This window comes from Rhinopithecus roxellana, chromosome 4 (genome assembly GCF_007565055.1).
Source record: "Rhinopithecus roxellana isolate Shanxi Qingling chromosome 4, ASM756505v1, whole genome shotgun sequence".
Taxonomy (NCBI): Eukaryota; Metazoa; Chordata; class Mammalia; order Primates; family Cercopithecidae; genus Rhinopithecus; species Rhinopithecus roxellana.
In genome coordinates, this window is record NC_044552.1 from 45,332,982 (window position 1) to 45,346,728 (window position 13,747).

Below are 13,747 nucleotides of genomic sequence, written 5' to 3' on the forward strand. Positions count from 1 at the left end.
CTCCACAGTGTGGAATAGGACCCCAGTGGTTGCTGCTGGCTGACTTAGGCAGCCTGCTTTTATTCCCTTATCTGGCCCCACCCACATCCTGCTGATTGGTCCATTTTACAGAGAACTGATTGGTCCATTTTGAGAGAGCTTATTGGTTCATTTTACAGAGAGCTGATTGGTCCATTTTGACAGAGTGCTGATTGGTGCATTTACAATCCCTGAGCTAGACACAGCCTGTTAGAAAAGTTCTCCAAGTCCCCACTAGGTTAGCTAGATACAGAGCACTGATTGGTGTATTTACAAAGCCTGAGCTAGACACAGAGTGCTGATTGGTGTATTTACAAACCTTGAGCTAGATACAGGGTGCTGATTGGTGTATTTACAATCCCTTAGCTAGACATAAAGGTTCTCCAAGTCCCCATTAGACCCAGGAGCCCAGCTGTCTTCACCTAATGGAACCAGCACTAGGGCTGCAGGTGGAGCTGCTCGCCAGTTCAGCCTGGCCACCCCACTCCTCAGCCCTTGGGCGGTTGATGGGACCCGGGCACTGCGGAGCAGGGGGCAGTGCTCTTTGGGGAGGCTCGGGCTCCGCAGGCGCCCACAGGCGCAGGGGAGTGTTGGGCATAGTGGACTGCAGGTCCGGAGCCCTGCCCCACAGGGAGGCAGAGGAGGCCGGCGAAAATTCCAGCACAGCCCCTGCGGGCAGGCACTCCTGGGGGACCCAGTGCACCCTCTGCAGCTGCTAGCCCTGGTGCTAAGCCCCCCACTGTCCAGGGAATGTGGCAGTGGCCCGCCCTGCAAGTACTGGGCCATCTGCTCCGGCACTCGTGGGAACTTGCGCTGGCCTGTGAGTGGCTGGTGTAGCCCTGGTTTCTCCCAGCGCCTCCCCCTCCGCGCCTCCCCCTCCGCGCCTCCCCCTCCGCGCAGAAGGAGCAGGCTCCGGCCTCAGCCAGCCCAGAGAAGGGTTCCCACAGTGCAGTGGCGTACTGAATTACTCACGTTGGCACAGGATGGTAGGCTCACAGTCAGGTCACAGACCCACAAGGAGGGGCAGGGCTTCCTAGTGGAAGAGGGGAAGCCCAGGTGGGCCGAATTGGTGCCGCTGTCCTGGGGAGGCTGTGGTGGGCTCCCTAGAGGCCAGTCTCCTCTGGGCTTGACTAGAGTCCTATGCTGGAAGTGAGGACAGACGTTACAGAGGAGGAGCTGAGAGTGAGGGCTGCTAGCACGTTGTCACCTCTCACTTTCTGGACAAAAATTCTGATTTCGGCTATCTCTTTCTTAATTTAAGCTACTGAATTATCTTAGTTTGAGTTCCCCCAACAGAAGGACTGTGGCAAAATTTACTTATGTGAGGTTTGTTTGGAAGATCTCTGGTGGTCCAGGTAGAGGCATGAGAAGTGAAATAGGAAATGAACGAAACCCAGAGAGGGTGCATTCTCAAGCAAGTTAAAACTGTGGGCAACTAACTGTTTCTTATTCCACCACAGAACTCTGAGAAAGAACATACAAGTTAGCACATGCAAAGGTTGAACAACCTTGGCTCTTTATACACCCAACCCCGCCCCAGTCACTAGTTGAGCCTTGGAAAGCAGATTTCTTCCCTGTTCTATGCTAGGGTGGAGGGATCCGCAGGCCAGAGCAAGCCCTCAGGCGAAAAAGACAAATCAATGCTGATTGCATGGAGATACTAAGGCATGGGGATATGGGCAGAGTATGAACAGAATCTGTTACCATTTGTTTCAGTGGGTGATGAGGAAATGCAATTAAAAACAAAAATCTCTCAACCCAGAAAAACTCTACTTTCCAGAGAAAGTGAACACTTTTATTAGTGAATGAGCATTAAACCTGAATGTGATGTACATCAAAAGCAATCTACTAAGAGATCACAAAGACAAAAAGAAATCTTACACTTTTATATAGCCAAGCAGATACAACCCATTACATACGTGTTTTCAAGGAAAACAGTAAGTAGGCTCAAGTAAAAATGTGACAGCACCATTTGTCAAACATAATTCACCCTAACTTTACCTGGCAATTGGGATGAGCATCTGAATTAGCTAATTGGCTTTATCCAAAGGAAAAACAAACTTCTTTTATCTTTATGGCAGGAACTGGTTTTGCAACTTGGAACAAGACATCCACCAAAGTTAGGCTCCTGTCCTTTGACAGAAAATGGGAGACAGGGATGCTATCGCCAGTGATGTTTACATTTTAAAGAGATGATTTCCTGAGCCCTTGGGAAAGACATTACTAGGTCATAAACCTGACAAAAGGCCTATCTAGTCTCCAAAAGGATTTATATACATTTCAAAGGGAGGAGAAAGCACTTATAATTACAAGTTTTCTAACATAAATGCTCTGAGAAGAAGGAGAGTGGGGAAATCTGTTTTCAACAGGGACAATCTAGCCTCTGATTTTTAATTTGTATTTGTCCTTACATGGTAAATCATGTCTTTTAACACCATAAATTTTGTGTCTGCATTTTATCTCTTCAACTGCTTTTAAAAATGTTTTTATTCAAGTGTTCATCTTTTTCTTCCAGCAATTCAATTGACATGTGTTCAGATTTCTGATTTTCCTCTTTATGGCTGCTAGTATTAGTTACTGTTTTTATTTGTTAGTGGAGATATAGTTGTTGAAATACAATAGTGTAGGAATCCTTCAAATAGTGGAAACCAAAGTGATTCTCACCCTTGTGGACCTGTGATGCCTCTCCTGATACCTTTGCTCTTCAGTTTTTCTGATTTTTCCCAGTCTCAAAGGCAAAGTGTACTCAACCCGTTTCTTGGTTTCTTCTCAGCTTTTGAAGTCAGAGAGAACTAGAACACTTATATGCACTTCCTCTGCGAGTCCAGAGATGTCTGAGTGCCAGTTTCTTCCCAGCACCCACTCCCCACTTTCTATGTATTTTCATTAGATTCCAACGCTGTTTGGCAAGTACCTCTGTAGTCTTAGACCAGTTTCTTCTACTGAACCCTAAGAAAGTCCATTTGTATTCAGTTGGAATTGAGAAAGAAAACATAAGAGAAGCTCATTGAGATAAGTGTACTCCCATATTGCCCTGTTCCATGAAACAAGTATTTGTGAGTACACTAATTAATAGGCAGCTGAAATGTAGGAAAACAAGTCTCTCATATGTTAATTCAGAGTGAAGACCTATAAACTTTTCTGTAGATTCCATTTGATCAAGATCAATTGCCTTCTTTTCCTTGATTAAACAGCTGTTCTTATTGTATCAAGACACTCATTCACTGTTTGGACAACACCCTTTTATTATTTGAGGAATTTACCATCCTTGATATAGCCTAGAGTGTATGATTTAAGCTTCCTACTCTCTAGTAAACCCACAGACTACAAACTGAAGATAAGTAAACTTGTGTTTGGCACTAACCACTTCTCTGCATTCAGAATCCTGTGCTACTTTTTAAAATATCACCCTTGGTTCTGTTGATGCTTCTAGTACTTTCTGTGCCCTAAATGAATCTAGTGAGTATTGTATGGATGTGCAATTGTGAAAAGATTTCCCTTCTCATAGGTGACCATTTGGAGTATGGATGGCCTGATCCTGGAAGAATTCTTGCCACATTTAATTCAAAGAGAGCAGGCATTTAGAAGTGAAGTGACAAGAGTTTGAAGGTGCTCTTTAGGATCTAGCTATTGTTCTCTATCATGCATTTATATGTATCCATTTGTACAAAATCCTTTTGTGTGTGTAAATTTGGGGCAACTAATTTGTTCTGGCATGAAAGAATTTCCACATATGCCCATTTAAAAATGTCTTTAAATTGGGAATTCAGAACAATCCCATTCAGGGCAAGGTATAAATAATAAATGTGTGTTTATTTGAATTTCTTGATGGTAAAAGCTGTGCAGACAATAGACTTACTTATTTTTGAAGAAGATTTATGTTAAAAGAAAGTACCCTGTGGCATCAAGAAGAAAAAACCTGCAAAAGGCACTTTAGTAAATTATAACTCTGAGGTAAAATATGACAGTAATAATTGCTAAAGCAAAAATAAAAGTATAAAACTTGCACATACAGTATATCATGCATTTTCAACTTTTTTATTATTTGGTTTATTCCTGTCATTGGAAGAGCTACTCCTGTGAGAATAATTGGGATTTTAGAAGTTTAATTATTTTGGTTCATATATAATTTAGCATATTGTATTAAAACTAAGATACTTCGGCCGGGCGCGGTGGCTCAAGCCTGTAATCCCAGCACTTTGGGAGGCCGAGACAGGCGGATCACGAGGTCAGGAGATCGAGACTATCCTGGCTAACACGGTGAAACACCGTCTCTACTAAAAAATACAAAAAACTAGCCCGGCGAGGTGGCGGGCGCCTGTAGTCCCAGCTACTGGGGAGGCTGAGGCAGGAGAATGGCGTGAACCTGGGAGGCGGAGCTTGCAATGAGCTGAGATCCGGCCACAGCACTCAGCCCGGGCGACAGAGCGAGACTCCGTCTCAAAAAAAAAAAAGAAAAGAAAAGAAAAAAAAAAAAAAAACTAAGATACTTCCTATAATAATATTTAGTAACAGTAATATTGGATTTGGTCTTGTGTTACTACCGTTATAACTACCTACATTTTGTAAGTGAGGAATTAGAAGGCTGCAATAGTGGAGCTACTTTCCCAAGTTTATGTACTATTAAGTGGAAAAGCTGGAATTTTAAATTCTGGCCATCATGAAATAGAAGCTGTGCTGTTAATTGCCATGATATGTGGTCCATGTTATGTGATGTATGTAACATATTGTAGACAATAACCCTACAGTTTATTTGAAAGGTACAAATTCAAGAAAGTACACATGATTCTGTGGACTAAATGTTTGTGTCCCTCAAAATTCATATGTTGAATCCTTGATCCCCGATGTGATGGTATTTGTAGGTGGGGCTTTTGTGGGTATTTAAGTTTAGATGAGATCATAAGGGTGGAGGCCCCCATGGTGGGATTAGTACCCTTGTAAGAAGAGGTGCCAGAGCCCTCTCTCTTCTGCCATGTGTGGGAGGATACAAAAATAAGGTGACCTTTCTGCAAGCCAGGAAAAGAGCCCTCACCAGGAACAGAATCTGCTAGCATCTTGATTTTTACTTTCCAGCCTTCAGAACTATGAAAAACAAATGTCTGCTGAATAAGCCACTCAGTTTATGGTATTTTGCAATAGCAACCTGACCAGACTAAGAAATATAGTGATGTTTATTTTTCCTTATCTTTCTAAAACACTTGAGCTTTTTGGTTTAGAATAATTTTCAAGTATATATTTCCTTAAAGTTATACATTTAAATTAACTTAATAGCTAAACCAACATCAAACTGATACACTCTTCGTTATACCACAGCAACATTTAATTGGAAACTTTTGTAATTATATTATTTCAAGTGAATTTAATGTACAGAATAAACATTCATTAACATAAAAGTGTGACCTTGGCATAGAGCAGACCATTTTCAAACCCCTTACTAAGTGAATAACCACAACCAAGTTACTTAGCTTCTCTGAGAGAAAAACTAACCTTCTTTGAGTGTTTATACTATGCCAGGCACTGTACTTGCAGTTTATGTATATGACCTCATTTCCTCTTTTCATGAGAGGTCCACAGTCTCCCAAATTAAACAACTTTCTTCAAACATCACAGATAATAAATATCAGAGCTATTAATTTAAATCTAGATTTCTCTGACTCCAAAATTCATTTTTTAAGAAACCATATAACTCTAGTGCTTCCAAAATCCACCCAATGTTTCTCTGGTTCTATAAAGATTAAATTACATATGTACATAAAATATGCAGGAATGTCTTTACTGTAGATGCTTAAATAATCACATAAAAGTAGTCATTTATTTTTAATTTTGCTGGTCGTGTATCATAGAAGACACTGTATTTGGATCGTAGTATTTTCTAATACTGAAGTTCTAAGTATCAGGATGCCTGTGAGGGGAAGTCACATGCTAAGTCATAAATTACTGAAGCTGTGAGAAACCGGAGACATCATCATGTCTAATGTTGCCTACTGTTTTTGGTTTATTGTACTCGCAGAACAGTATCATCTCACCTGAAATTTTTACATATAATGAGGTCCAACTTGAGTTGATGTCGTTGAATGCATAGAAAAAGATCCTCATTTTGATCCATGGCAGTCTCTGAAGTGCCTTTGGAACCCCTGTGACTCCCTATAACAACATTTGAAAATGTCCTCTTGGGTTACCTCCTCTTCTTTTGCATATGAAGTAACTGGGAGCCACGAGAGCAAACTACTTGCTGCAGTTTCACACAGTTAGTAGTTCTAAGGCAGCTTTAACTTCTGGTCAAGGCTCTTCCTGGACCCTGGGCTATATAAGAATCTCTACAGGAAAGGCTGATATTTGAAATATTGAAATTTGAGTTTTGAAATATTTGTTTCAATACACAGAAAGAAGTAAAAAAAAAAAAATGGTCTTTAAAATTGTGGTAGTTGAGGCTAACCCATATTACTAAAAAGTTTCCAGTCTTTGGGACCTTTCTCTTTGGACTCTAAAGATTCATAAGGTTGATTTAAGGGTGAAAGAGTAAGCATTATATTTATACAGTTATTGTTTCTCCTAAAGTTGAAATATCCTAATTAGAACCTATGCAACTGCCCATACCATTATCGAGTAAGGTAACAAGCCATAGGAGAGACTAGGTGGGAGAGGCTATTGTCAAAAGTTACTTATCCTAATTTGTTCATGAGCACCACGATAGTCTTTTGGATTACAACCTTCTATTATTTATTTATACAGCCTGTGTTTGTGCTTATAATTGCAGAAAAAAAATATGTGATGTTGTGCATACTTTAACTGCATAGTTTTTTAATCATAAAATGAATTATAACTGAATCTGCGTATTTAATGCTGGCAGAAAAACTTCCTATTCTAACTTGGGTCCAGTTGGTTGGAGGCTTGCAAATTAACAGACAATAAATTAACAGAGGAAAAGACAAAATGTACTTACACAGGCATGTGGCGGTTGCTCGGTACTGAGTAGTTCACTGAATAGCCAGGGATAAAGTTTATATACCAAACTTTAGGGAAGGGGTGTTTTCAGGTTTTAATGAATGGATGGTTCTGATAAGCATTGTTTACACAATATTTTGGAATGTCCTAGTGCCTAAGATCAGTTCTTCCCTGACTGGAGACCACTCCAGAGTTAGGGGTTGTGTAGCTGACTTTGGTAAATCTCTGTTTTAGTAAGATTAGGTTATGTTCAGAACATATTTTTTTTCTGCTTATTTAGCTCAACTGTTTTCACTTTAAAATAACATTTGTATGAACCCCTGGGGCTCCAAATGGGTCTCCACATTTTTCCCATCTGAAACTTCCCTAGAAATTTCACAAAAATAGCTAGGTTGATTGCTCTGGGGAGAAATTTCAGGTTAAAAATTATAAAATATGATATCTGTAAAAGGGAAACAGAAAAAGATTAATGATTGGAGCATAGGATGAATCCAGTTTTTAACTTCATGGTATAGCCCACTGAGAAGGGTTCTTGATGTTGGGCTCTAAGTATCTTAAGGGAGAACAGAAGTGGTATAGGTGTAGTCATGGTTATTTTCTGGAGCACAGCATGGAAGCTACAAGTGTTCTGGTGAAATTTTTGAGTGGTCCAAACTCTTTCAGCAATAAATCTGTTGGTGTTTACGTGAAGTCAGAAAGCTTTTGTTACGGGATTTGGGGAAAGTGGCAGTTTTAATTCTCAGTGATTCCAAGTAAGGAGGGTGGTAGAAAAAGTAGAACTGTTAATTGATGACAAAATTAAGAAGATGGTAGGACCCAGTTTACACAGAGATGCAAGTAGCTAAAAAACAATAAAGATTAGAATCTAATAACCTGTAAGAGTAGTTTATAGTTTTCCATTGAAACGTAAACCTTGTCTTTACAGTACACCTGATTTTTAATCAATGATAATCAAATGAAAATTATTCTTGTTTGCAAAACAAGTCCTGATTACATTTGATTTGGCTTGATTATAACCTAAGTGAAGCAATAATGATAACTGACCACATGGATCTTTTTAAGTTTCCTCTGCTGAAGTTTTTTATTAACATAAGGAATCTCAGATTGGACTTTTAAAAGCCTTCTCAATGCTGTGAAACCAAGCCAAGAACCAACCACCTTACTTCACCTGCAGTACCTATAAATTTTTGTGAATTCCTCTCTTCTCGAGGTCCCCAGACTATCCCAAGTATCCTAAACCCAACCAGAAGTGACCTTTGTTACTTATCTTAAAGGCTAGAAACCCTGTAATCTAAGTAGGTATCAGGCCAGTTTTTCCAAGAGACCTTTGTAAGCAGTGGCTCTATAAAATCAGTCTTAGCTGACGCCTATAATCCCAGCACTCTGGGAGGCCAAAGTTAGAGGAGCACTTGAGCCCAGGAATTTGAGACCAGCCTGGACAACATAGTGAGACTTAGTCACTATATAAAAAAAAAAAAAAAAAAAAAAAAAAAAAAAAAAAAAAAAAAAGAAAGAAAGAAAGAGAGAAAGAAAGAGAGAAAGAAAGAAAGAAAGAAAGAAAAAGAAAGAAAGAAAGAAAAGTTACTCTATTCTAAACTGCCTCATCATATCTGATTTGATGCACCTAATTCTCAAATATGACATTCCAGTCCAAACTATGGTTATAAAATCAATGTTTCCAATTATTTCTTCATCACATTACCTAGGGTAAATTGTGGGGAAAAGAAAGATCAGACTGTTACTGTGTCTATATAGAAAGAAGTAGACATAAGAAACTCCATTTTGTTCTGTATTTGAGATGCTGTTAATCTGTGACCATACCCCCAACCTTGTCCTTGCAAGAGACATGTGCTGTGGTGACTCAAGATTTAACGGATTTTGGGCTGTGCAGGGTGTGTTTTGTTAAACAAGTGCCTGAAAGAAAGTTATCACCATTCTCTTAATCGCAAGTACCCGGGGACACGTACACTGTCAAAGGTCGCGGGGACCTCTGCCTAGGAAAGCTAGGTATTGTTCAAGGTTTCTCCCCATGTGATAGTCTGAAATATGGTCTCGTGGGAAGGGAAAGACCTAATTGTCCCCCAACCTGACACCCGTGAAGGGTCTGTGCTGAGGAGGACTAGTATAAGAGGAAAGAAGGCCTCTTGGCAGTTGAGATAGAGAAAAGCATCTGTCTCCTGCCCGTCCCTGGGCAATGGAACATCTCAGTGTAAAACCGGATTGTATGTTCTGTTTACTGAGAAAGGAGAAAACCGCCTTAGGGCTGAAGGTGGGACATGCTACCCTAGCGGCAATACTGCTCTTTATGCACTAAAAAGGTTTATGGAGATGTTTGCATATGCATATCAAGGCACAGCACTTTTCCTTAAACTTATTCATGTCACAGAGATCTTTATTCATATGTCTTACTGCTGACCTCCCTACGATGATCCTATTATCCTGCCACTTCCTTTTTCTAAGATGGGTTTATAAAATTATTGGACATACTGCTTCTGGAAGATGTGATTCCAAAGGGTCATCCCAAGTAGCAAATGACGATCACCACTGTGTCTTCCAAGGATAGTAGGGTCAATTAACTGCTGTTTTCTTTATTTTGTTGAGCTCCACCATGAGCTAGTCATGTCACTCTAGGTAATATCAATCAATAACCATTTTATTTTACTTAATACAGTTGAAAATTACTTGAGTTCCCTAGGAAATTCTAGGTGTAAGGAGAGGTTAACACAAAAATAACCACATGAGCATCAACATAGGAAGTGATAGAAAGGGACGGTGTCAAGAAATCTCTGATTTAATTATTTCATCATGTGTGCCAAAACCAGTTGGCCCCAGAGTGAACAAGCAGCTTGCACCTTAGCAGGACCCAAAGAGAAAATGAGTGTATTTTCATTCAGTCTAGTGTTGCTTCTCCTCCCCAAACTGATAATTGGGCACTAAGAAAAGCTCTGAAGTCCTAGGTAGAGTTTGAAAGTATCCTTAGAGAAGTGAAGAGTGGATTTCCAGGCTACAAGGTGCTATTATCAGAAGGATTTGAGTATGTGAAGAGCATATATACAGGAACGCAGGGATGCCTTTCCATCTCTTTCAGGGATCCTTCATCTTTTAAAATAATGAGCATTTCTGATCAGGTTAACACTCACATTAACATGAGTTATACAGTTAACTCACATGACATCAACAGCAAATTTGTTGTTTTTTAAATCCAGGTAAGTTCTATTCATGTCATGTCTCTAATCTCTACATAAAACCAATAATTACATGTTTAGTTTTATTTTTTGAAATTTAGTGAAGTAATTGCTGGTTGTTTCTGTGAGGTCCAAGAAAGATAAAACATAATTAATGTTATTTATGTTAACTTTTCCACCAAATTTTACATCTTGAAATTCTAAAAAATGCAAATCTGCTTGCAAAATGAACTGAGTCCGGATCCAAATTTGGCTGAAGCTATTTAAGTCTTCTAACTGCAGTTTCATAATCTGAAACATGTGAATATGTACAAAATGATTTTGATTAAAGATGAAATGTATAAAGTACTTAGTATACATTAACAAAATATATGTATCATATATTGATTTGTGCTGCACCTGTACTGAATTAACCAGGTTTCAATAATGACTTGGGCACAATACTAGGAAAAGTCTCTTCCAATCGAAATGTGTTAGGTTGGTGCAAAAGCAATTGTGGTTTTTGCCATTAAAAATAATGCCATTAAAAGCAATTAATGGCAATTGCTTTTGCACCAACCTAGTATCATTGGTTAACCAGAAGTTATGTAGCCTATGCAGAATCAATGCCAGCAAAATGTTAAGCAGCCACCCTTTAATATTCCGCTATTGACTAAATAAATAAATAGATAAGTAAATAAAGGCAGCAAGAGATAGAAAAGCTGCGGGTATGAGGCTTGCTGATAATCTGGGCTGGTGAGAACATAGACTTGGAAATAAGCCTTGACTTGTATAGTTAGCCTACTTTTTATCACAATCAAGTAACCTTCCTAACTTCTCAAAAAGTAGCTAGAAAGTTCTAGTTTTCTTAAAGAACACAGTGATAATCTTTCACTTACTATCTGCAAAATGCTAAACATCAAGCACAAAACAATTCTTTCCTTCCACAGTGTAGTCATGTAGACTGCAGTGTTAATGGTAATTCTGACTTATTTTCAGGGGTTTAGCATTTTCATTTAGCTAATTAAAATCTGTTGTAGATGATAATTATGGAAGTTTTTTAAATCATTCAAACACTCAAAAATGATTTTAAAATCTTTAAATGGCTTGTAGCAGATTTTTATTTCTCAAAGGGTTTCTTTCTACTTATGGAAAATTTGCTTAAATTATGCCCCTTTGTCAATTCTCAGTAAATGTTAAATCAATGTACAATGAGTGGATTTGTATTTCTAAAAATAACCTTTTTCACAGGAAGAAGAACTAAGGAAGAGTGGGGAAGCCAAATATGCCCACTTGAGTGATGAGCTTCATGTATTAATTGAAGTGTTTGCTCCACCTGGGGAAGCTTATTCACGTATGAGTCATGCATTGGAAGAGATTAAAAAATTCCTGGTTCCTGTAAGTGTCTTTCATTTTTTACAGTGATGTTTCTTATCAGCTTCTATTTTAAAATGCACCTTTGATCTTCACTGACTTTTTAAAAGGAAACTCATATTGCAAACCAATGATCTATCCATCGGTCAATACAAAGCTAAAATAAAACAGGATACCAAAACCGTTTAACACAGGACCTGGCATGTTGTCATATAGTGATGGTTTAACAGCAATATTTGTCATGCTGGTGTCATGCCAGGCACCAGTTCATAGTCATGAAGAAGAAGACATGTTTATAAACATAAATATATAATTGAAGTTGTAGACTTTTTTATTGCATCTTAATCACTTGAAAGGTTATCGTTTGCAATTTACAATTAATAGGGAAATTATTTCCTGGTATAGTGGAAAGGGAAAGAGATCAGATATGTAATAATTTGAAATAAGACAATGATATCATCTAAACATATCAAATGTATTTTCATGTGATGGTATGCCAGGTGTTGGCTCATAATAAAACATAATATAAAATAATCTATATTAGTAAAGCCAGATACTTGTTGATTTTAAGCAAAAATTGGAAAAATAAACTCACCTACTATGTGACGGCAACAGAGACTGTTTATTTAGTAGGGCAAGAAATTCAGGGTTGCATACTGAGTAGAATTCTCTACTGATTTTCTAAGAAATAGAGGAAGGTTAAATGAATGTAGCTTTCCTAAAGGTTGACAATTTAGCATTCTAGGAAGAAGTAGTTCAAATAGAAATCTTGGCATCAGGCTTAGAGCTGGGAATAAGATAATTAGAAGAGAATGCTGATTAAAGTTTTCTGGAGTGTCTGGCAGAGTCTTCAACAGAGAAAGCACGCAGCTAAGATAGATCTACACAATGAAGAAACTGTAGATTTCTAAATAAGCAATAAACTAAGAGGAAATGGTGGGTAAGGTTCATTGATTGGCAGTTATTTTAAGAATGGAAAAAGAAAAATAAAACCAGAGAATTTCAAGAATTTAAAAGTATTAAGATCTAGTCACATAATCTATTTGTATGTCCAGTTTAAAAATTAATTTCTCTCAAGACAAGGTTATAGAATAATTGCAGACTGTTCTGATTATTCCTTAACTTCATTTGCACACTGAATTTCTGCACAATTTATTATCTGGTGCTCATCTGAACATCTCCCTAACTAGATCTCATATTTATTAAGAATGAGGATGCTATGTTTTCTTTTCCTTTTGCCTCCAAACTAAATGCCTAGTGCTGTATTGTGTAAGGAATTTTACTGTATTTAGTTCAGACCATACCTCTGGTAACATATATAGTACAGAAATGAGACTAGGACTGTACGTTACTAACATACTTCGTGACTTCAAGTCACTTAAATTCTCAAGGTTTCAGTTTATTCATCTTTAAAATGAAGATAGTTATCACTGACCAGACTCTATCACAGTTATGGTGAATATTAAATGGGGTAATGCGTATGAAAGGACTTAGAAAATTATAAAGCAGAATATTAATGTATGGTTTAAATATATTATGGAAAATATAATAGAAATATCTAGGGATGATTTTCTGCATAGTCATTAATTGATATGTATATACACATGCAATATATATATATATATATATATATATATATGCCTGTATGGCTTACTCTGTAGGCTAAGTTAACACTCCTTTATTAGAAATGTCAGTAATACATCTCACTTGCTCACTTCCTAGATATAATGATTCTTGTAATTATTTCATTTATATACTCTTCTCTGAAATATATACTGTGTGAAGATAGGGCTGACTGGTAGTATCTCTTTTGGCCAACACTATATCCCCATCTTAGCATCATGCCTAGCACAATAAATATTTATTTGATAGTTTGACTGATGGAATGATGGAATGGCTGACTAAAGGCATGAGGAGTGATGCAGGGGATAAACTAGCTATCCAGGTAAAATTTTGGGGCTAATACCCCACAATCAAGATGCAGCATATATACAGACACAGCTGAAGAATGAAAATATTACCATGACTGGTGTGACATGGCCATACCTACCTCTGTGATTTCATCTTGTATATCTAACTTCTTATCATTGCACTTCAGACATGCTGGCTTTTGTTCATTCAACAATCCAGGCTCACTATTCATTAAGCACCTTTGAAGATTTTTCTCCAAAGTGTTGACATGGCTGTTTGCTTAGCATCCAGCCGTCAGCTTAAATGTTAGCTTTGCAGAAAACTCTTCCCCAACC

General features: G+C 38.1%; 1 protein-coding gene across 3 annotated transcripts in view; it reads left to right on the top strand.

The window, feature by feature from the left end:
• KHDRBS2 (KH RNA binding domain containing, signal transduction associated 2) overlaps positions 1-13,747 on the top strand; it is a 627,085-nt gene that overhangs the window by 326,872 nt on the left and 286,466 nt on the right. For all 3 annotated transcript variants that reach the window (XR_004056854.1, XM_030928982.1, XM_030928983.1), the window contains exon 4: positions 11,379-11,525. Coding sequence is in view for 2 of the 3 variants with exons in the window: in XM_030928982.1 (XP_030784842.1) it covers positions 11,379-11,525 (147 nt within the window). In the remaining variant the exon portion in view is untranslated. The remainder of the gene's footprint in view (positions 1-11,378; positions 11,526-13,747) is intronic.